Source organism: Chamaea fasciata, unplaced genomic scaffold, assembly GCF_029207755.1.
Source record: "Chamaea fasciata isolate MVZ Bird 193981 ecotype frontalis unplaced genomic scaffold, bChaFas1.0.hap1 SCAF_2, whole genome shotgun sequence".
NCBI classification, from domain to species: domain Eukaryota; kingdom Metazoa; phylum Chordata; class Aves; order Passeriformes; family Sylviidae; genus Chamaea; species Chamaea fasciata.
Window position 1 is genome coordinate 40,899,972 of NW_027094087.1, and position 24,230 is coordinate 40,924,201.

Genomic DNA, 24,230 nt, shown 5'->3' on the forward strand with positions numbered 1-24,230 from the left:
GCAAACATCAAGAGGGGTCCTGATCAGGGCGATTCTGCACATCAAAGTGGGAAATGAGCTTGGGAGGAGTGATCCCATGAGCCAAAAACCTGCTGTCAGGTCAGTATCTAGTGCCCTTGTAAGGACTTTGGTGAACTTCTGCCACGCTGACTGGCAGGGTTTTGGAAGCAGCCACCCTGGTAACAGGTAACTCTGCCCTGAGCAAAACTGAAAACCTGATACTTCACTTGCCTGGTAGTGTCCAGGTGGGCAAAAAATTCTTTCAGAGTTAACAGAAGGCAGTGACAGCTGGTTATTTCAGATCCTCCTTCTTGGTGTGACTCATACCAAATGGGAATGTACTGAAAGACCCCAGTACTAGGGATAGAAGAAAAAATATTAATGAGAGAAAACCTCCCAGGAGCAAGTTATTAATTTTCTGACTTCTTTCCACTTGGGTTTCTACACATTTTTAATAGATTTAAACACGGTCCATAATCAGAGAAAAATGATCATTAACAAATACAGTGTAATTTCCTTTAATATTCCAAGTTTTCCACTATTCTACTAGGAGGACCTGCTAAGTGCTTGGACATGCACACTTACATTTTCAGATGTAATTTGGGAGAAACATGGAAGCAATAATAATAATAATAACAAAAAACTCTAATGGAGCTAAGCAAATTTAATTCTCAAGCTGAGTACATCATGTAGAAGGGTACTGGTAAGAGGCATTAGCTATCCTAGCAGCAATCCTAGCCTATTGATTTTTTTGAAGGATCCATTTGTTTTTGAGCTCTCTGTCAGAGGATGAGGCTTAATTCTGCAGTAAGCATGCAGAAGGAGCATGTGTTATGTTTCACAGATAATGCAAAACAAAGCATTTGTTCACCCTCCTGCTTTGACTAGAAGGCATTGCATTTTCTAGGACAACAAAAAAGGACTGCTATCCAAGCTTTCTAAGATGTTCAATAATCATAAAAAATAGCGAGAAAATCTCATCTTTGAAGAATAAAAGAACCATTTTCTCTCAGGTTTTTGATGTGATCAAAAGCAGTCAATTTACTGCACACAGCACAGGATACTGCTTACTGGGGTATTTGTTTAACCTGAGTTTTATCAAACAGCTAAATAAAGGAAAAAACCCAACTATAACAATGGAATTTCCAGATCTTTTCCTCAGAAACACCACTGCTGTTAAAGCTAAATACAAGTCCTTTAGGAGCAGTTATGCTCCTCATTTCTCTTATGTCTAATTTTACAAATATAAATTGTAAGTGACAGTATGAGTAAAGACCAGGTAAAAAAAAACACCTTACATTGGCCACGTTTTGCAATCTTCCTAAACCGGTTTAGCTGTATCAGTTTTGGGATCAGCTTACCAAAAATGGCCTTGAAAATCCTTCTAAACACCAAACTGAGACCATAGTCTCAGGACTGGGAGGGTGTGTACTGGGCCACAATTAGTGTGCGACACATTTTATTTGAAGTCTGACTAAATATAAGCATTACCAAATAGACTAAGGATGGCTGTAAAATTGTAACAGGCTAAATATTTTTAAGCAATGAAAAGCAAGACAAACAGTTTAATGCAGTTTCATGCTGATGACCTGGAAAATGTCACAGAAAATTGAAACTGGTTAAAAAAAAAAAAAAAAAGAGTTGTAAACATCATTTAATACAAAGAAATATGGTAGGATTACCAGAGGTCAGAAGCAGTGGCAGGTAAGAAAAACAAGCTTTCACTTTAAAGACTGTAAGTAGAGAAAAACGTACGAGCCATAAACTCTATTTGATGGCACACACAAACTCAGAAAGAAACTAGTGTCAAGAGCCTGGATGGAAAAAAGAGAAAAAAAATGACATTAATCTGAAATGAGACACAGTGGCACAGCATGGAGGGTAACTTATACCTGCACACACAGAGATCTTCCCAAGGGCACAAAGAGATGCTTCCCCATACCAAGGGGACACCCACTATCACAAATCACCACCAAGGGGATACCACACCACCACAAACCACCTCCTCCCAGGAGACTATGGGCAAGGTAGGGCCTCTCCCCATTGGCAGGGATGTGTGAGCATCTGCACATCTTCACCACCTTCCCATGGGTGCAGAGCAGGGTTATGCTCAGAAAAAAAATACATTTGTGGGTGCAAGCAGCTCTTCTGGAAACTGAAGATGGGTATTCTCAAGACAACAGGCACAGTTAGGTTTAACCTACATGGATGTGACATCAGTATTAATAAAAATCGCAGGAAGTAACTACACAGCCCATCTATGGAGAGGCCAAGGTGACACTAAACCCCTGCCATCCTGGCCTTACAGGGCTGGTCTGTGCAGGCCAGGCTTTTCAGCTGCCCACCTCCATCAGCAATGCAGGCTTATGAGGAGAAAACACTGGGGAGGGCTCTCACACACACTGGCAGAAAGACTTTGCTCTGTAGTACAAAAACTGAGTCTTTCCTGAACAGCAGACAGCATTTTTAATATACCAAACCCACAGACTGTTTAGTTCCTACTGCTGGTTTTTAGCACAGCGCTCCTGGCCACTCTGCCCGTCTTTGCCCACTTTGTCCAGGAGATCTAGACATGGACTGCACGAGCAGTAGGCCAGCACCCATACAATAGTACAGACTTCAGCAGCTGGTATTACAAGCATTGTCTCTGCCTTTAATCTATTCCTTAATGCACCTGGAAAATGTTCCTGAACCAGCACTGATCTAGCACTGTCAGCACACAAAGTTGCTGCTACGGTGGGAAAACGGAGTGTTTATTTTCACATATTTCTGATGGAGATAAATTATGTGTATAAGGAGCAGTGTCCTATCTTCTGCTGCCTTACATTATCTTCTCTGAGTTGTTTTTTTTTCTCTCTCTTCAGAGCTTAATAATGCAAATTTTTCTGTCTCAACTCATGCATATGCAAAAAGAGGTGGAAGGCCTGAATCAGAACATGACTGATACATTCAGGTTCTTTCCTAACCATCAGCATAAGATAAGCACAAAAGACCTTGTTTACACCATGCCTGCTTAAAGGAGAGGTGGCTCAGAGATAAAATACACATGTTGTAAGTACAGTGCACATTTTGAAATAGGATCTCATTTCTAGTCAGGCACAAAAGTTCCACCTCGTCTGTAATAAACAGCAATTGCTTTGTGCCTGGTTTAGGTTCCCGCATTAACACAACATCCCAGATTTCTTGTAGAGAAAGCAAAGCTTTCAGCCGCCTGTTTCTATCACTAGTGACCTCTTCAGCATGCAACACAAACCACACAGAGCAGACAGACTACTTGATTTGTTCAAGATTTTTTTTTTGTTTCAAGTTTATTAGCTTGGTGTGAGATAAATTTTTGCAGTCCCAAGGTGGATTTTTTTACCCTGCCCTAGAGCATTGGAAAAATTAGCCTTATACTTTCTAAGCTGTCTTCTCAAGTTTCAGGGTTTTTTTATTATTTTCATTTTTCTTTCCTCAAAGATAAAATTCTTTTTCAAACTTACCCGTAAGTCTGCAAACATTGAATCCCAGGACTCACAAATGCCATTAACTGTGTCACTCACAGTGTTGTCAAGAGTTACAAGAAAATGAAAGAAAAGATGAACTCCATGTCAGAACTTCTGGGCTACATCTATATTAAGTGGTAAAATGAGGTAGAGATTGATCAGATACAGTGTGAGTCATGTCTTCAGACACAACTATTACCCTGTAAAGCAGAGTGGCTACAACAAACTGCACATTGGAAACAGCTTGGGGTCTGTGCTAGTTCCAAACTAGCCATGGTAAAAATGTGATGGGTGCAAACAACCTTGTGGCTATGCCTTGAATCAAACACATCCTGCTGAAAAGTCTCTGCTGACAATTCTGGGTACACAGACTTCCTTATTAGAGGGTCTGATCCTGCAAGAGCTTGCATTTAGGCTTCATTTATATGGTTGATGGCTGGACAACAATGGTGCTAAGAATCAGGAACACAGAATGAGACAACGTAGTGCCTGACTCCTACAGTCTGAAGAAAGGTTTATTACTGTTTTTCACAAAAAATGACCTAAGGAATACATCAGGACACAAATATTGATTGAAAAGAAGCATTTTTATAGCTGCCAAGATCAGAAGTATTATTAAAAAAAAAAAAAAAAAGAAGAAAAATAAAGGCTTCTTCAGGTTAGGAAAGGGACCTGGAAAATAAGGTTTATCTGCCACAAAACACCATTTTGTACAATTAAGCTATATTCCGGAACAAAAGCTATTAAAATGAAAAAAAAAAAAAACAACCTGTTTTCACAGGTAACAGAAAAAATGGATGTTATTTGATTCTGCTAAAAATGATCTGAAACCAAGACACACTAATTCCACAAACCTAAAAGCTATTTTAAGCTTTCAGTGCTACAGATGAGTTGCAAAATCTGACCCTGTGTTGTTACAGGCTCAGACCTTCTCTAATTAAGCTCTGACTAGTTATCAAACTAACAACTGAGGAAAACAGAACTGCATTTTTCTTGGTATTACAAGAGATAGGATTTTTTTTTTTTTTTTTTTTTGGCATGCTATGTTTGCTCAAAATCAGTTCAATGCAGAGAGAAATCTGTGGGTTGGAAAACAGAGACAGGGTTGCAGGCAAAGAATGATGGCAACACCCCAAGCCCCGGGCTGAAGAAGGTGTTCAGTTCAGTAGCACAAAGCTTAGCAACATGCAGGGGGTTATTTTATGTAACAGTGTCATTTAGCCAAAAATTTCCAACTACGATTTATCCTATCAAGTCTAAAAACGACAGGAACCCTGCAACTAATAAAAGATGTGTGTGCAAATATGAATGTGTAAGGGCAAACCAAAAACACTCTGCCACGTCCGTCACCTATTTTATTATGAAGGCATGGACTGTACTGAGTGCTCAGGGCAAAACCAAAGGTTGTAAATTTCATAAAGATGTATGAATACAAAACAAAAGTCAGGTTTACACAGCTCCATGGCTGTCTTTGGAAATGTGGTGTAGTGTGTCAAGGTTACAGAAGCCAGAACCACCGTGATGAGCAAACAGCAGCAGCCTGAGCAAACTGGCTTCCTCAGCAGGGAGGAAGGACCTTCTCTGATGACCTCTGCCTGGGGCTACAGAGTCAGAACAAAACTAATGATTGTTAGAAGGAAGTGTGGAGATCCCAAGGGCTCCAGTCATCATGCCACCTAAGAAGGAAGGGGCTGGGATGAAAACACCAACCAGGTTTCTCACACCCACCAGACCAGTGGCTCAGTGTGGTCTGAAGCTGATTTTCATTCCTTCACCTTCCTGGTTTGGAATCCGGAATTGCTGTTCTCTATTTTGCAGGCATGCAATACCTTAGACTAGGGAGGACCCAGGTAAATCAGGCAGGCACAGGAAAAGTGAGCATCCAAATAAAACAGCATGGCAAACCAACCCCTTTGTTCATCACTCATGGTCTGGGCCATGCAGCCCACCCTGCTACCACAGTGTCCCAGACTGGGCTCTGGAACACCACCACCTACTTCTGTACTATCTTTTAGAACTTAATTTTGTGGCATTTTAGTATTGATGTGCCTACCTTCGAGGTGGGAAGGTCTCTAGCTGTGAGAAGGTGTTAGGGCAGTGGTGGAGCCTGCCCTGGAAGCCAGCACCCTCCCTGAGGTCATGATGCTGCATCCAAACCCATAGAAAATGCGACTGCAGGCACAACCATCTTCACTGAGGACATGTAAAAATCAGTAATGGTATCATAACCCAACAGAAGAAAAGTCTGCTGTGGAAAGATGCAACCTAATGTGTTTTTAGATTACATGCTGAATGGGAGGAGGAGCCCAGGAAACCTGGGAGCCCAAACACAGACTGAACTGACAGAAGAAAACCCATTAAAGGACACATTTCCAGTGTTAAGGCAGACAGGCTGGCAACAGTCATGCAGACCTGCCTAAGCAGGGTAACCTGACAGGTGACACTGATGCCAAAATGATTTTTGATAACACCACCACCTGTAACACAGCCCTGGTGATGCCTGAACCACCAGACTCAGTTCCATTCACTACAACAGAGACACTGTAAAAAGTTATGAAAATCTGGGGCAGTTCTGATAAGAATGTCAAAAACTCTGAGGGGATTAAATAGCCTGATTTTTTGGATAAGATTAAAAGCTAAATATGGACAGTATTGCTTGACTAAGCAAAAAGCAAAGAAGTGTGAAAGCGCACTACAAATATCTAAGGGAGATATACACCCACAACAAAAAGAACAGATTTCTTTATCATAAATCAAGAAGGAATATAATTGCAGGCAATGGTATGGCATTAGAAAAAAAAAGAAATTAAAACTTACTATAAAAGAAAAAATGTCTTTGCAACAGTGATTTATTAGTCCACGGATAAATGTTCTGTATGTACTTGTTATATTTAAAAATTATACTGGATGATCAAACAATGAATTTACAATACAGAAAATTCTTGTTCTGAAGGAAAGTTGATTGAATGACCTCACATCGGAATTCTACGTTTGTCTGTACTAGACATTACTGGGAGGGAAAAAAAGAGTGCCTAAATTTAGATTCAGTAATCTTAAAACAATCAGTACCATCTGATCCAGAGATGTAAGTAGTTTACAGCAGTTACAGCTGCTGCAACAAACAAGGCAAAGATTTATTATGTAAGCAATTAAACACCCATTATACACAATGCATTGTGTTCCCTGGCTTGCCAAGAATGATGAAAACACGTTGAACAGTGCTAAGGTTGAAACAGACCCTGCAACCCGAACTTGGCTAGAACAGTACAGGAGTAGGATTGTGCTGCCAGGCTTTGCAAGGTGCTGACACAGTCAGATAAATAGTATTGGAGGAATACAGAACATGAAGCTGTGCCTTGGAGCTCCTCTCTACACAAGGCTGTGAAGACACACAATCCTTGTTTTGATATAAAAGACAAGTTGCAACCAACACCTGCTGTGATAGATTTTCACAAGTTCCTCAGTGCAGTTGGAGGTCTAGCATGTTTCAATGCACCATACCACTTTTGGTATTTGCTTCTGATAGACTTCCAGAGGAAGCAGACTGACTTCCTACTCTTCTCTAACACAGTTGGAACACTTAAATTAAGCTGTGCACCTTTGTCTTTTGTAGAAAATCTAGAGCAGAGGTTGCTCAACAGGAACAGGGCCTGGGAAGAACAGGCCATTCCCTCTTCCCTTGTGACCACAGTGGTAGGTCAGACTAGTGTTGCCACACTGAAGAACCAGGAGGAGTTAATTAACACCTCTTTGCAGCATTGAAATAGAATGCGCCCAATTAAACTATTTTTACAGACACAAGCATGGCACCTCTCTTCTCCCAACAGATCTGCCATTTCAACTATATTTTTAGAAAACACCCTCCAGATTTACCAAATCAAAATAAGTTCTTCATACATTATGATCATTTCACATGCCAACATTCTTCAGCTGGTGCTGAAGTGGAAGTAAAGGACAGAATATGGATTTACAGAGAATGCATTACATCCTCAAGTCAACAGTCTAAAATAGTTCTGCTTTTCAAACAAACAGCTAATGTGATCGACAGGTTAATGACGGTTGTTAAAAAAGTTTGACAGTGCAAATGCACCTCATTTTCATGCATACTGATGTGCTGTTTGGGGTTAACAGGGGAGAATGGTTGGATTTAACCTTCCTCTTTAGTGCAGATACAAAAGAGGATCACAAGTCTAGCAGCAGCACTGATTACGTGTTTATGGCAGGCTCAGTTCTCTACTACATTTTGTATCTCTCCTGGTATCTTCTTAATGGCCAACTTCAAACAGAAAAATTAGCTATGGGGCCTTTCTCCTTTCTATGTCTTCTAACAGAAAGTGAATTAAAGCTGTGACCGGTCTCTTGTACAGTGTCAAAACACCACATACAAGCTACTTACCTGTTTGTTTGCACAGACACAGGAAGCAAAATCAGGGAACAGAGGGAACCTCTCCCGGGTTATGCTCATTGTGCCACATTTCGTGCACTATTTTTGGTGTTGGATCCATCCTAACTTTCTGCAACCTACACATATTTAATGTTAATTAAAAACACTGCTTTATAGATACCATGAGAAAGCTGTCTAACACACCTGGTAAGTAGAATTATGGATTTTAACACTGGCATACTCTAAAAGAGTCTTAAGTATAACATCTCTTTTAAAACTGACTGATTTACCCAAAGTAGCTTTAAAAATAATATCTTGAATATCTACCCTCCATTTTTGAACCAAAATTCATTCTAAAGATTTCTAGGCTACTAGGAATCATTGATTTGTCTCCCTAATTGAAACTACATTAGATTTTCCCAAGTTTGGGAAGGGGTTTAATTTCTTACTTGTCCAATAGAACAATTTTGCCACAACCAGTATCATGAACTCTGGCTCACTGAAAATCTACTTTTCATGTGCTCTGTTTTTTTTTTTTTTTTTTTTTTTTTGTTTTGTTTTGTTTTGTTTTTTGTTTTTTGTTTTTTGTTTTTTAACAGAGATTGCTTGGCTGTTACTGACATTTGAAGAACAGGGAAAAGATTAGCTTTCATTTTGAATTTTTTTATGTATCCAGATATAATATGACTAAAATGTGACTATGAATCAGGAACGAGCATGTGTCCTGGTTTCAGCTAGGGTAGAGTGAATTTCTTCTCAGTAGTTGTAACAGTGCTGTATCAGAAAGAGAATGGTGTTGATAACACACAGATTAAGGTTTTTGCTAAGCCATGTTTATACTAAGTCAAGAACTCTTTTTTCGCCAGTGAGGCGGCATGCAAAAGAAACTGGGAGGGAGCTGGGACAGCTGACCTGAACTGACCAAAGGGGATATTCCACAGTACAGAACATCACTCTTTGTTCACTGTTTGTTATCATCATTATTCAGTAATACTGGTATTTTACTTTATTTTCAATTATTAGACAGTTCCTATCTCAACATACAAGTTTTACTTCGATCCTCCTCCCCATTCCACCAGGGTGGAAGTGTGGAGAGAGGCGGGGGGTGAGTGAGCGGCTGTGTGGTGCCTAATTTCCAACTGGGCTTAAACCAAAACAGCATGAAAGCTAACAGGACAGACAATTTACTGTGAATCTTCACACATGCCCTCACTTATTCAAATACAGAGGCAAGACAATGGCCAGTTGCTATGATACCATGGCTCCCTTCATTCAATTAAAATACTGAAGCCACTATTCTGCCAGTATTACACACTTCCCAACAACGGCAATACGCTTGTGGCTCTTATCTGCTATTCTTACATGCTATGATCTCATTGCCAACATGAATGTGTTTGCATTTTCCAATTTGCTTCTGCTGTATTTTGCAAGAAATCATCTTCTGAATGAGGCTTTTGAGACTCTTTATTTTTTCTAAAATGGGTAAGTAACCCTTTTGTATTGCACATGACAGTCTTGTCCTGTTGGTATCTTTTGTACCTCTAACTTATCTTGGAAAAGCGGAAATTTCCTCTGGGTCCCTAATTTCCTCAGGAATTCTTTAAACAGGTAAGTTCTGACTGCAGAAAATGCAGTCCTTCAAAATCTAAAGCTGTCCTAAATTAACAATACCTCTAAGTCTTGTTAGAATCAATTATCTGAGACAGGATACTGGATTCAAAAATAACACACTTGTGTTGGTACAGTCCTTTGAAGGTGCAAAGTGCTGCAGTTCCTTATCCTTGGCCACTACCACGATTTTGGGGAATTCTCATCCAGTGTATAGCACATGTCTGGGGTTAAGATGTAGCATTTTTAGCAGGAATTGGACATTAACAGGACTACTGCTATGTTAAGACAGATCAATGACAATATCCTGCAAAGCAGCCACACTTTAACTGAGCTGTCAACAAATCAAGGACAGAGAAGAGCAAATGGCCAGTTCTCCCTCATGCTGTTCTAACAACAAAACTGCCAGGCACACATGCTTGCAGCTGAGAAAATACAGGCATAAAGGTCTATTTTCCTTTCTGATTAAAACAATTGTTTTATCAGTTGAAGTCTGACAGCTTCCAGGAGCTTCTGTGTGTTTATATGGTCCCACTGCTCTGGTTCTGCTATCTTCCTTGAAAGAAGGTCTGTATTTTCCTGGCCATAACTCAATTCCTCATTCATGTTCCCAGTCGACTCTTTTTGCTTTTGAAATATATTCAAACCCAGTCCGCAAGGTCACAGCCAGGTTTTTACAAAAGGGGCTGATCTAGTGAAATGGTCTTACTTTTGTCTTGCTTTCTACCTGATCCATACCTGCCCTCCCTCTTTTCCTGGACAAAGTCTTTCTTATTTCAGTAAGTCCACTTCCTCTTTAAAATCTCCCATTCATTTTCCTCTTTTCCCTCCCAGCCACACCACCATGACTCTTCTGGGTTATGCAAATCCTTCCTTCCCTTCGTTATCTTGTTCAAAACCTTTTCCTACTGCCATTCACACTTTTGAGTCCAAGTGAAACTGCATTCACGTGACTGTAATGAACAAGTGACATGTGGACACCTTCCTGGTAAAGAGGGAAGGCTCCTTCCTTCATGGTGTGCTCGCCAAATTTGATACTGTTAGTCACAGTCTCTCTGTCCTCCAGTTTTGTAATTTTTCCTTTTGTTTTCAGGTATATTTGCCTCTCTGGGGCTTCACCTACCTCTCCCACCATGGCATTTTGGTGTTTCTGCTGCCTTCTCTCTGTCTGTGGACTTGACTCTTCTACTATGTGTGTTTGCCTTACCCGCAAAAAACTTATTTCTGAACTTGGACTATATTTAACTGTCCTCCTTTGTCTTTGGTGCTGCCACTGTTTCATTGCCATTACTGGATGATCCTGTAGCAGTCCTTCCCTCCAGTACTTGTAGCATCCTCTAATGCCAAGGTGGGAGACGATTCCTCCTCTCCCTGAAATCTCTGATATTTTGAATAGTTTTAAAATTTAAGACACAAACCAGAGAGACTCCTAATGAAGTTTAAAATTTAGAGAGCTGCATAGCAGAAGGACTGGGACCAATCCAAGTGTCTGAGACAAGAGTAAAAGTGGAAGGGGCATCAGACCTTCAGAAGACCTGCCAAGAGAAGGACTATGTTAGGATCACAGCCTAGGGAACACTGGGGGACAATGCAGTCTGGGACAACTGACTGAAGTGCTGGGTCATGTCAGGTTTGGCTGCACTGGCTGCAGCCTTAAGGCTCCCTGTGACTCACATACTGCATTCAGCTGGCGCATTTCAGACTTGAAAACCTGCAAGTTTTCCCACCCTGGAGGAAAAGAGACTGGTTGGACAAGACTTAGGATTTAGTCAGTAAAGGTTTAGGGTTTTGGAAGGTGTGACCCAGAAAAAGCCCTTGGTTTGATGCAAATATCAGAATGAATCTTTTAATTAGAAACTTTGGCTGTCCCTGGAGCAGCGAATGCCGCCTGTGAAACTGACCATCCAGATATGCCTTCTGAATCCAAGAATATCCTTTTCTTATTGCCAAGCTATCTGACTCCTGATTTTGCTCTTTTTCTGTATCCTTCACTATCTTTTGTTCTGCTCTGAGTGTGGGGAGAACCAGAATGTACCTGCCTACCACTCTGTTTTGCTCTTCTAACATGCCACCTTCCTGTCTTCATCAAACCTCATTGAAGGACAGGTTAGGTCATGTGAATTAAGCAGCAGGTTGAGGACAGCTGGATTCTCAGGAGCCTTTATTAAATGGAAAGCATTCTTCCTCCCTATATAAAATTACTATGAGATACTCCATGTCTCAAGATGCACCGAGAAGTAATATCTCTTTTTAATGTGCTGTCATTCTTATGTTGCCGTTTAAAAATTTCAACATCTTCCAAAGTTAAAAAAAAAATAAAAATTGTGCATAGATAATCTCTTAAATTCCCTGCTTATGTGAAGTTGGAGAAGTAATGTTAAAGATTTTAAGCAAGTCTTATCTAATTAGAACTTAGGACAAAATTACTTCTCTCATGAAAGATGAGCCTCTGGAGGATAATTTTATGAGGCGTATGCCTTGAGCAAAACACAGAAAAGAGTTTTCTGTCAGAACTTAAGAAAATAGAAGTTTCATCATATAAATTTTTACATGTTTTGCACATGGGTTATATTATAAAAAGTCTTTGCTATCCAACATCGACAGGCAATCAAAACTGAAATGAGAGAAAGTAGCAGAAGAACTGATAAAAGGTCATGATCAACTTCTTCTTACCCTATTCCTTTCCTTTTGTACTCCCAGCCATTACTGGGATTCCTTCAGTGGATTATCTAATAGCAAGGAAGGTATAGATGCACCATTATCACTCCTGTTGTCACATGACATATATTACATGGAGTTTCAGGCAGAATATTTTGTCCTGAATACAGAAATGAATTAGCAATCCATTCTGTGAAAGAAGTGACAAGCTAAACCAGAAGTACAGCAGTAGACTCATGCAGCTTCCAGACTGGCTTCAACTTAAAATTAATCATTCCTTATGATCTTTATGAATCTGTATTCCCACTGGTGAATCTTTCTGTGATCTTGTTAACTCTTAAGGGCATTTATTTATTGACTTATTTTAAAAAACCCTTAAGCCTGCTGTTGCACTACTTGTGCAGAAAAGTTCAGTAAAGTACAGGGAACAAGTTGTTTAATTCAGAGTGATAGCAGTGAGTGCAAGTATCAGGATCAGGTTCTTATTTTTCCCATTTTCATTTTCTGATTGCTCTTCCAATATTGTTTGTTTTCTTCTGAGCTTAACAGGCAAGTATTTAACAGTTTAAGCCTAGAATTTGAGCAAACTTTGACTGGTCAATATTCTTTGCATGGGAAAGTAATTGAATTTTTTCTGGTGTCTTACCCTGTTTGTGACTAATGCTCTCTCTTTGATCATAAGAGTGGTAACCTATATACAGGGTGTTTAGCAGAAAGCTACTCCCTGTGAAATTCCAAATATGGATCCAAACCCAAAGTTCCTCCTCCTCCATTCTATTGATTTCTTTATGGCTCCCTCATCCATAACACTTCATTTTTAAACAAGCCAAAATTACTTAGGATTTAACACATTGATACATATTTTGATGCATAAGCTTATCTTATGTCCTCTTGTTTAATACCACATGTCCACATGTATATGTGTAGGTATGTAAAAAGAAGTATATATAACCTTACATCTTTATATATATGCATGTTTATACAAGTGCATATACATATGTTCCAACTTTTTTGGTAGCCCTTGTTTCCAATAATGATTTTAGTTGAAGTTCCAAAGTATGTACTTCATTAAGGATTAACCAAACAATTAGTAAGGAGATAGGAATTTATTGTTATAAATGTGTAACAAATACGTGCCTTTTACAATAAACTTAAAATAATGTTTGTAATTAGCAAACGGAATCCAACATTTTCTACCTGTCTCATTAAAACAAAATTAGATGCAGAGTTGGGAATTTTAATTCCAAACATTCACCTTTATTGGTGAAACATGTTCCCAAATGAGTTCCTAGACTATTTCACTAAGTGTGCATGCAAATGAAGTTATAAAACATGGGATCCAATCTTGTTAACATTCCTTTCCAGGAAAGAAAGAATTTCAGCAGGAAACATTGAAAGAACCTCAGAAGGGAAAAGGGGATTATATAAATTTATCTTCCTCTGCTTCATGGATTTCTACACTGTTTGTTGTGAATGATTAAGTCCTTACAGTTTAAACTAATGCAACAAAAAAACCCACAAAAAACAAAAAACAAACAAACAAAAAAAAAAAAAGAAAACAAAACCAAACCAAAAAAAAACCCAACCAAAAAACCCCTACCAAACCAATCCAAAACACTCAACCAACCAACCAACCAAACCAAAATAACAAACAAATAAACCAAACACACTCCACCCTAGAATACCTCAGTACCTTCTATAATACAATTTAATAATGTATCATAATTATAAATACATGCCAATATATGCCAGTGTATATTATATGCCATTATAAATAATGGCTTTAAGTGGTAACAGTAGGGAGCAATTTCAAACAAATTTGCAATCAAATGAGGCTCATGCCTAACAGCTGTCTAGGTCTTGCTCCAGACCATTTTTACTCTAGATCTGTGAAGCTTAAAGAAAAATGCAATTTTTGAAGAGGTTCAAGGGAAGCAATTCTCTGTGTGGATACCCAGACTAAGCCAACAAACTACACAGATATAACTGGGAGATTCAAATGTGAAGTGTCGAGTGTAGAGGTCAGCCTCCAGCTGTGCACACCTATCTCCTCCTGCAACCAGAACAGAGTGGGAGGGACTTCTTCCAGAGAGGTTAGGACACTTATGACTCTTAGGCAACTTGAGGTCAGCAGTGGGAAGTGGGACACACTCAACTCACTAACAAACTCCTGGAGCCAGGTCCACCCTGGAGCTCCCACTCCAGGTAGTGCTATAACTTTGTGAAGGAAGAGCAGATCTGAGACAAGCAGCAGGCAGCAGCACGCTGGACCTGTCCAGCGCCTTCATGACCACCATCACTGCTCCCCCTCCAGCCTTCCAAGACCCTCAGACCCACAGAGGGGAGACCAGAGGTGCCAAGACACAGGATGAGGAAAGAGGAGGAGGAAGAAGGTGGAGGGAGACAGCCTTGGCAAGCAAAAGTTGCTAAATGCTGTAATTAGATGGTCAGACTTTATTTCGAAGATTTTTCTCCCCTGTCCCTTGACCCTTATATTGAGACAGTTAAATATTCACACATATCAATATTTTCAACCTTATACTGTTAAAGACCGCCCTGCTATCTTTTTGGTCTAATTTTCCGGAATCACTCTGGGTTCTAATCCCATGGAGCCCTTTCGTTCTACGGGGGATGTTTACTTTCTATACCTTGTTTCACAAGGGCAAATGTGATACAAGTGATACAAGTCTAATTTATGTATTCCCTAGAAAAATAATCCCCTTTTGTTTCTCCAAATGGTACTGAAATGTGAAGTTAATAGAAAAACACAAGTATACAAAGATAGTGCAGGATGTTTCTACTAAGCTCTGTGGTGCCTTATTTGTGCCTCATGTAGAGTGCTGATCTAAGTAAAACTTGATCTTCATCAAATATAGTGAACTTCACTGACTTCCTTGAAGATTTATAAATGAGAGGCCAAAGAGTCAGGCTGCAAGGCTGCTTGGCTGCTTGAGTAACTGTGAGAAATTCATCCAGTCATTCTGTCATGATGCACAGAAGATGGAGCGGATCAATAAATTCCAAATCACTTGTTTTATTTTCTCTGAAAAATTATCAGAGTCTGGTATACAAATAAACAACTACCACACAGATCCAAACTCCAAACGTATGAAAAAGCAAGGGAATTAAGAGATTTGCACATATCTTGTGCACCATGTGGGCCAAGAAAGGCCCTAGGAGTAGCCCGTTGTTGGACAAGGTTATGAAGGGAAGGAAAAAAGGCAATGTAAAGGTCCTTAATTTCATCTCATACAAAATACCATATGTTTTTGCATGCTTCATTAACGCTCACCCTGGTTTACCGACTAGAAACACACAGCCAGTCCAACCTTCAGGGGTCAGCAGTGCTCAGCATATCCATGAATTGTGCCCTAGGCGACTGTGGGGACTATGGAATAAGAGCTGACTCTGCTCAGTAGTAATACTGCAGTTGTAGGCTGGATGAATTGGAATCCGAAGAATAGCTAAGTACAAATCACTCCCCAACTCACAAATAACACCAATCAGCTGTACAGGGATCTTCTCTGAAATAAAATAGTATTTCATTCAGAGGGTGCACTTAATGATTATTCTTGTAAATAGATTTGCTAGATTGCAAATTCTCTGTTTACTCATAGTTTTTAAATGAGATCAATACAGTAGCCTTTTCAGAGCTTTCTAGTGCAGAGAGTCCTGTGTCTTATGAGTGATAACATTCATTTTTGGAAAGCCTAATACTATCTGTATATTCTCTGGAATAAAACTTGCTAAATGCAGGAGTTTGTCTGGCTGTGCTGAAATACAAACAGTAAAAAGAAAGGCTGCGTCTTCTCCTCTCATTTTTATGCCTAGTGGTCTTTCATAAACTGTTCTGCCTGAATTTGAGTTTTAGTAGTTTACCTTCAAATTAGAGTTCAGGATGTACCTACAATTGAATGCCTTACTCCACTATAAGCCTAACAATTTAAATGCAAGGGAGCAAAATCTTTATAGCTTTGCTCTGTCTTGACAATGTGCTGTTTATGGACTCTTTTCAGCGTACACAGGCATACATGCATGCAAAGCCAAGAGGTGGAAATGAAATGACTCAAACAATGAATCTTTCCTGTTACAGCATTATTGCTATTTCAGGCTTTCTTATTCTTGTTAAAGGACAGTGGATTGAATAAAAAGCGAATAAGAAGGGTGATGGATAGGAAAATATAATGATGACAGTATAATAAATTATTGCTTACCATTTCCTGAGTGTTTGCAAAATCTGCCTCTTTCGAGCTACACTGCACCAAAAGCATTACAATATTAATCAGGGCAAAACAAAGGAATACATATTTGTATCAAAATCTACTTAAGAGTACTGAGAATTCCTGCTCCCTAAAAACAAAACCAAAATAAAAACAAAAAAGAAGGAGGTTTTCATCTCATTGAAACAGTACATGATACACTACTAATGCTTCTGCATTTACAGAGGTATGCTGATATCTGATTAAAAATACAGTCTGAGCCTTAGTACACTGTCTTGCATGCAGACTTTTATTGCATACAATAAAACTACTCTTATATCTGAGAATCACAGCCATAACCCCTCAAGGTATTTTTATTTGACCTTAAATGAACAGGAAAAAGGGGTTCACAAAGCAGCCATTTCTTTGCTATTTCTGCAGCATCTCTCAAGGTAGTGGCAGTGCAGGCTTAGTGTAGAAAGTGTTAGCGCTTCTGAAATGTTTTATTAGAATAATTCTTCAACTGAACTTGACTTTATTTTATATTTAATTACACGATGTCAAAAATACCTTGATCTGCAGTAATGCAGTTGCTGGAATAAAATTACTTTCAGTCATTTAGTGTTTTGATCCCACAGTTAGCTACACCACCCGGTCTTCAAGGACTGATGCTCTTTTACACTGCAAGCTGTCTCTTTACCCCTATTACCCCTAGGAGACTTACCACAAGAGAGTAACATATCTTGAATCCAGGTTTAGCCACAAAGTAGTCATCGGATTTGAAGGTTATCTTTATGTGATTTGTTCTTGATGTTATTCTTGGAGGTACTTCCTTGTGTCCACACCACCGTCCTCGAATAACTGTGCTGGTCTCTGATACATCTTCCACTTCCACAAAGTCATACCTGAAAAAGAGTATGAAGAATCAGTTTTTTGCTGACTCTGGTTACAGAGGGTGTTTGCAAATTGACAGGAGCACAGCTGGAAACACAAAGGCAACTTTGTCGTGTTCTCCCCTCCAAAACATCAGACGAAATATTACGAATGGAGGACAAGTTAGTGTGCCACAAAATACACTAAGCTGCAAGCTACTGCCTGAGTGCTCAAATGACTGATTTCTGTGCTCCTGGAACATGACAGTATTTGCTACCACGTAAAAATAGCAATAAGAGGCACTGGCATGTGCAGTAAGCACACGCATTGCATTTCATGTGGTGGGTAAATAATTTAGAGACCTGATAAAATATTATTTAAGGCAGGCTGCCCAACCTGAGCAGCTGCAAGCACTTGTGTGCACTTTCTGGTGATGGCCCAACTCCCTGCAACAGCAGCCACAGGCGCTCGCCTGCTATGTCAGTCAGAGGGCTAGAGAGGGGCAGCCACTGTGCCAGGTGCAAAGAAAGATGCTGGAGGGACATAGGGCAGTGCATGCTACTGAAAGGTGCTTTTTAGGACCTTCCTTGTAGGTGGCACATTGCTCCTCCAGCTGGTTTGGAAAGATTTCTGTCTAGCTTTCAAGCAGGAAAGCATGGTGCCGCTCCGTGTGCTGCAGTGGGGAGTTCACGTGCATGCTGTCACCAGGGAAAATATAACAGCACATCTTGTTCTGTGAAAAGTCACATCTTGGCCAGGCACTCGTGCCACAGCAGTGGTCCCTGAGCCCAAAGAGAGCTCTGCCAGGAACAGCAGACACTAAACCCCAGGGATGAAGGGACACAGAGGCAACACTCATGACTCCAGCCTGCGCATTTGCCTGCTTAGGTATAAATGAGCATAAAAATAAATAAATAAATAAATAAATGAGTACAGTTACTGAGCTGGAGAATAAAGGGGACAGAGAATAAAATTCTGCTTTTACTAAATCTATGACAAAATTTCTCTCAATACCTTTGGAGCCAGAACTAGGCCCCACACATTGCTGCCCACAAGGCAGAGGTGATGACAAGAGGGACAGCTTGAGTGCCATCCTCACAGTACAGTTATGCCTTAAAACTCTGGAAGTCTTTACCAGGAATGTTTTCTATTTTCAAAGAATCATCTCCCTCCAAAGAAGAGTTCAGAACTTTCAAGTGATTCTTGCTAGCAATGCACTTCTCCCCACCCCCAGGTCTGTAAGCCATGCACCCTCCGTCATGCCCAGCTGTGGGAGCCGAGTAGCTCTGTAAATAACAGACCTGCTTTTCTTTTTCTGCTGAGAGCCCATGAGAAAAAGACCACAAGTACTATGTGGTTTGATAATATCAGCTCTGCTGCTTTTATATTCACCAACCCCAAATTGCACAGAACAGAAAATAACAGATCCACCATGACCACTTAAATCTGCCCGAACTCTGCTGAAATATGCTTTTTTTTGTAACACACCAAAATTTAGTTCCAGGCAGAGGTAAACTTGTCTCAATCTCTCTCCACCATCCCCAGCTTTCACTCTCTAGTGGTGATGGATGTGGTACACAGCAGAGCTCCCAAGCATCCACCCCGTCCCCCAGGCAGCACAGAACTGTGAATGCCTACTGCAACACATGGGGTTGTGGTGTTCAGCAGGAGATAACTTTGTAAGCTTTGGTGAAAGCTGTCCTGACTGGCCTCCCCATTTTCGGAAGCCAGAAGCCAGGCTAAGTAGCAAAACCAGGGAAAATCCATGGACTTTCAAGGATTATATCTGCTTTCAACAGCAGATGCTTTGCTGCAACGATCATGGAAATAGGTGTAATCTCAGTTGCTTCTGTGCATACAAGGAGCCTCAGAGGCTGGGTAATTTAATTGCTTTTCAGAATCATCTCTTATCAAGTGCCTGTGGAAATGCTAACTGCACTTCTTGAACATTCCGTGAGACCTTCAATATTTCCCCTCCTTCTTTAGAAGCTCTGATGAAATACAGCTCTGTTAAAATACACCTTTTCATTCCTCAGCCTGAATGAATTTCAGTCAGTTCAGTCTTAATAGTATGCAAATTACAATAATTAGCAGTAATGAAAAATTGAAAGAAAACACTAGGAAGTTTCTGGAGAAAAAAGATTAAGGTCAAAAGCAAATACAAAAGCAAGGTAAGGTGCAGAGGTCCTGAATTACTTGTCCAGTATGCCCAGCCTTCCAGCATATGCTCAGCTCTCGGCATTCATTTCAATTAAAACAGTTCTGACTGTCTCTCTAAAGCAGCACTGCAGGGATTGTCAGGGACTGAAGCTGCAGAAAGGATCTAGTTTTGAAAAATATATTGAGCATTAGCAAAATATCCAACTGCACACAGTACCACACAGTACTTAACAGACTTAAAACCATCACAAGCTGTCTGACCAAAAATTCCTCACTCTGGAAAAAATACTACCCAAATAAAGGTCTTCCAGAAACTCTAGGGAAAGCTTTACTGCAGAAAAGGATGTGATATTTCTCCAAATTCTATAGACACTATGGATGATGGAAGGTCTCTGCTTTTCTCTGAATTCTAAATTAGCTGCTCTGGAAAAAGCAGGCAGACTGTCTTCCAAGATGCTCTCCAAGCACATAATGCCAGTAACAGCTTGACTTTCCCTCACTGTGCCACCACTTTTAATGGCTTTTGACAGAGAATACTTCATTTTTTTTTCCACAGTAAATTAGCCCTCTGTTTCAAAGTTGCAACGCTTTAAGGTCAGCCACAGTTTATCCACTATGTAAATATTAACAGGCTGCTTCTGTGTGCATTAGGCTCTGAATCTGGGAAAGCATTTGGGGTACTGGGAGGTTACTGTTGTTACTGACTCTGCAGCTGATCTTGGACCAACATCACCACAGCAGACCTGCCAAGGAGCAGGGAAGGAGAGCCAATTTTAGACTGCATTCTTTTATTACTACATGGAAAACAAACCTGCAGGAACAGTTCCCTCTATCAGTAACGCAGAAAAATTAACAAAGAAAAACGAGGAAAAAAAAAATCCACCCTGTAAAATGCCTGCAGAGATGCCAAGCCCTACAAACACAAATTAATTGACAAAGGTAAGATAAGAAGAGGCTGAGTGTGCAGAAACACTAACAACCAAGTTCTCTGCATAGATAAGGTGTAAGTCACAACATGATGAGGCAGAGTTGGAGGCTGGGACTTGTGCATTTTGAGTAAGTAGCATCACAGCAATCTGCCTTTCGGAGGGCATGGGAATCCTGAGCCTGTTTTCTCCCACAGAAAAGAGAGCTGAATAAAAGAAATATAAACACATGGATTTATACTGTTTTAGTGAATGTTGGCAAGATTCACCTCTGTACTCTACTAATGCAAAACAGTTTATCCACCTAGGCTAATCAGTCAGATCATCTGAGAGCTGAAGGTCACTTTTGCTTAAGAGGGCAGCCAAAGCAACTGGGATATAGTAAGGTAGGCTTTAATAGATTTATAGACGCCTCAGCATGCATCAACACACTGATGTTTGTGGACCTATTTTTAGAAGTTTTCAAAGGAATTGTACCAGTGAAGAGCAAAAATAAAGATAAGCAAGTGATTTGAACATAATTATATTTTTCAATGCATTTTTATGTGTCCCACACACCCCAACATAAATGTTTACCTACTCACGCCTCCTAGAGCCCTCCACCTACTGAAAAACAGGTTTCTTGCCTGGATGCAATGCAGCAAAGGTGACAGAGGAAAAAATCCTATTAAAGTAGCACCTATGTTTTTAGATAGCTGGATTTGAGCATACAAGTATTTGTGCTTAAAACGTTAAAGAAGGACTAAAACCTGACATAACTGCTTCAGGTCCAGGACAGCTCAGTTTATTTATGAACTCAAAGATCAATTTCAGCTGGGAAGGCCCCATAAAGGTCTGTCCTCTTCGCAAGCATTTCCTAGACCCAGCCAGAGATACCCCGGTTTTGCTCCGCTTTGCAGCCTCATGCCAGGGAGCTCAAAGCTGGTCTCAAGGAGCCCTTTGCAAACTTCCACTTGCCACTCACCTGCAGATCTCATTTTCGGGTTCCTCCAGCCCGAACTGATTATCAAAAGCTAGCTGGATCCTGGTGCTCTCTGGGGAGTGCAGCCGCCACGTCAGCAGGAGGTTCCTGGGGTAGCTGCTGGGGAAGCGAGGACTGTGGATGCAGCCGTTCCCTGCCACGCTGATGCTCTCTTCTTTTCGGTACAAGTCTGTGAGGTGATTGCTCTCTGTTAGTAGTCACAACTTGTAGAAATTAGTATGTTGTTCCAGTTAAAGGAAGGCAAAAAACACAATAGTTTATATAACATAGCACAATTATTTGCATTTCAAGTCTATAAAATAAAGTTGGGTCTAGGAGCAGTTATTATTAAATAGGAAGTACAGTGTATTTTTTCTTAATTCAAGCCCCTATTAAACAGCAAGAACAACAGAACCCAAGTATATAGACTCTTTATTTTACAAGAAATGTATCATTATTTTTACATTTATATTGATTACATAATTTCATTCTCACCACTTTGGTTTTAAAACAGAATTAAACTTTAATAAAAGCTACAAGCTTAAGAACAATGAAGTAAGACAGACTACAATATAAAAGGTAAACAGTCCTGCTTTCCAAACTTTGTGCTCTGGGGACCAATTCCCTCTAAACAAAAGTAGCAATGAAGGGCTGAAGGAAAGTGAGTATGGGTGAATTTAAATTTCTTTAAATATTTCCTCCCAGAAACATGTGTAAGGTCATATTTTGATTTTATTTATATGGTGTGAACCATTTTCTGCCTATGGTCCATTTACTCAAACAGCTACTTCATGATTATACTGATGTAACTGAGGCCAGATCCTGTCCCATCAACCACCTTACTCAGTAACTTCAAGACAAATAGCTAAGTCTTTACTTAATTAAAATTCCACAACTTTTGCCTGATCAAATATTCAATTGTTCCTAAAGTTTACTTATACTGAGGTAAAACCTCTGCTGCTGTAAATCCATGACTCCAAGGATTACAGAAACTGCGTCAAGACCTAGCTCTCTAAAAGTCAAAACGTCTTCTCAGTTGCACTGCGCACTTGCACTGCCCAGCTGTTTCTGATACTGGAATTTGGGTCAGTTTGTGTCAAAGAACTGCAAACAACCATCCTCCTGTGCATTGACAACTTTAGTATGTGGACATTTTGAAGATCAGAAGGCTCCAAGGCAACAAGCAGATCACAGCAGGTTTCAGTTCCCAGCCAAGACATGCACCTCTGAGCCTCCCCCTGTGGGACAACTACCTGTGTTCCTCCCCCACCAGATGTGTGGGGATCTACATGAATTTAGACGCTTGTTTTCATGTAAACACCCAAACTCTGTGTCTTTATCTTATCATCACCCCACTCCGCTGAATGCCATGTCAACCTCCAGTTCCACTGCAAGCAATAGAAACAGAAAACGGGTGCCTTCTGAATCTGGCTACTAAGGAAGAACAAATGGGGAACAAACAGCTCCACCAAGCCACTCTGTGAATGCTGGAAATGCAAAACCAAAGCAACCAGTCACAGCCTTCTGTCACACACATTAATCTAAGTCTTCACCCATAAAAAAAAAATTAATGTGTGACTGAAGTTTTCTAAGGTCTTTATATGAAATAAATTTACTTGTTTCATAAATGTTCATGGAAAACAGGAATCTAGACAAATGGTACAAACTCCATCTAATTTTCAGGTTGCTTTTCACATGGTTCATGGCAGTAAATACCTCCCTGCATGAAGCTACAAGCAAAGCATGGCTGTCTAACAACAGTTCATTGTACTTTTCTGACAGCACAGTAATTCTAGCTTCCAAACAACCTGAAACTCAGAACACAATAGTCTGTGTTTCTTATAAAACTATCTCCACAGATTGTGACATCTTTCTAAGATGCTTTCACACTCTAAGCCACCCTTTCTAAGCAAACACTGCCCTACCTCACAAAGAGCAGAACTAGCTAGGTATTTTTTTTTGTTCTGCTTTGACCAAGCAATTTGCAATGGAAAAGTGTTGATTTGGTGAAAATAAAGACCACCCACCTATTAGTCCTGATTTTCATCAGGGACATCTCTGCTGCAATCTGTTTTGTATTTGCTTTTATTCTAAAAAAAGGGGGAAAAGGACATCTGTGGGTTTCTTTTTTTTTTTCCTGATCTGGAATGAAACAAAATGTCCAGCCAACACTACTGAGTTCTTACTGAAATCCTGAGGACCTTTGGACTCTGAAAACACCAGTACACCAAGAGGACAAGATATTTCACAGGACTTTATCCAAAACATCCAAGAAAAGGGATAAAAATAAAACAGATTTGATGATAATAAATTCTAGTAAAAAACAACCATTCCCTAAGCCAGAACAAAAGTTACTGCAGTAAAACATGGCAAAACTCATCCTGTTCCTGAGAGTAAAAAGAGTTTACTCCTCTTTCTTGTACAGCAAACCATTGCCACTCTCCCTCTGTCACCATGCATTTCACTGTGTGGTTCTGTCTGGTTCAGAATTCTGAGGGAAAGATTCCCTTTTCCCAGGCAGTCCTAGCACAGGCTTTACCCTCGTGACATCATCTGCTGAAATTAGTGATCCGGGGACAGTATCTCTGAAATATGCTCATACATATACCCCCAAACAAAACATCTGTGCACACAGCACACACACTGAGAATGAACACTATCTGCTCTCTTGCACATCAAGAAGAGGGTCTGTCACAGCTTTACATTTATGTTAAACTCTGAATCCCAGAGACTACAGTGCTCTGCCTGCAAGGCAGTCACACCTGACCAAGACTAGTGCTGAAATGTCATGGCTGGCACAGCCCTGCAGTATCCAAGCTGTTACAGGTACATGGAGCAGTAGAGCTGCATGTGTTATGAAGCTTAAAAATCAAAGCACAGTGACTTGTTATCTCCATCATGGTAAATGTGGCAATTATACAGTCATTGTAGAGGAAAGACTGGACAGAAACATGAGGACAAAAGTCACACTACAGT

The 24,230-nt window shown here is 40.2% G+C and overlaps 1 protein-coding gene across 4 annotated transcripts in view; it reads right to left on the reverse strand.

Moving 5' to 3' along the window:
- The window catches only part of PDGFD (platelet derived growth factor D), a 141,661-nt gene that overhangs the window by 37,283 nt on the left and 80,148 nt on the right, over positions 1-24,230 (reverse strand). The window contains exons 2-4 of one of the 4 annotated variants that reach the window (XM_066175751.1): positions 21,258-21,444; positions 17,059-17,239; positions 16,350-16,391 (exon numbers count right to left, since the gene is read on the reverse strand). In XM_066175751.1, coding sequence (XP_066031848.1) covers positions 16,350-16,391; positions 17,059-17,239; positions 21,258-21,444 — 410 coding nt within the window. Of the gene's footprint in view, positions 1-16,349; positions 16,392-17,058; positions 17,240-21,257; positions 21,463-24,230 lie in introns of all 4 variants that reach the window. The other 3 variants (XM_066175750.1, XM_066175755.1, XM_066175752.1) reach the window with 3 other exon arrangements.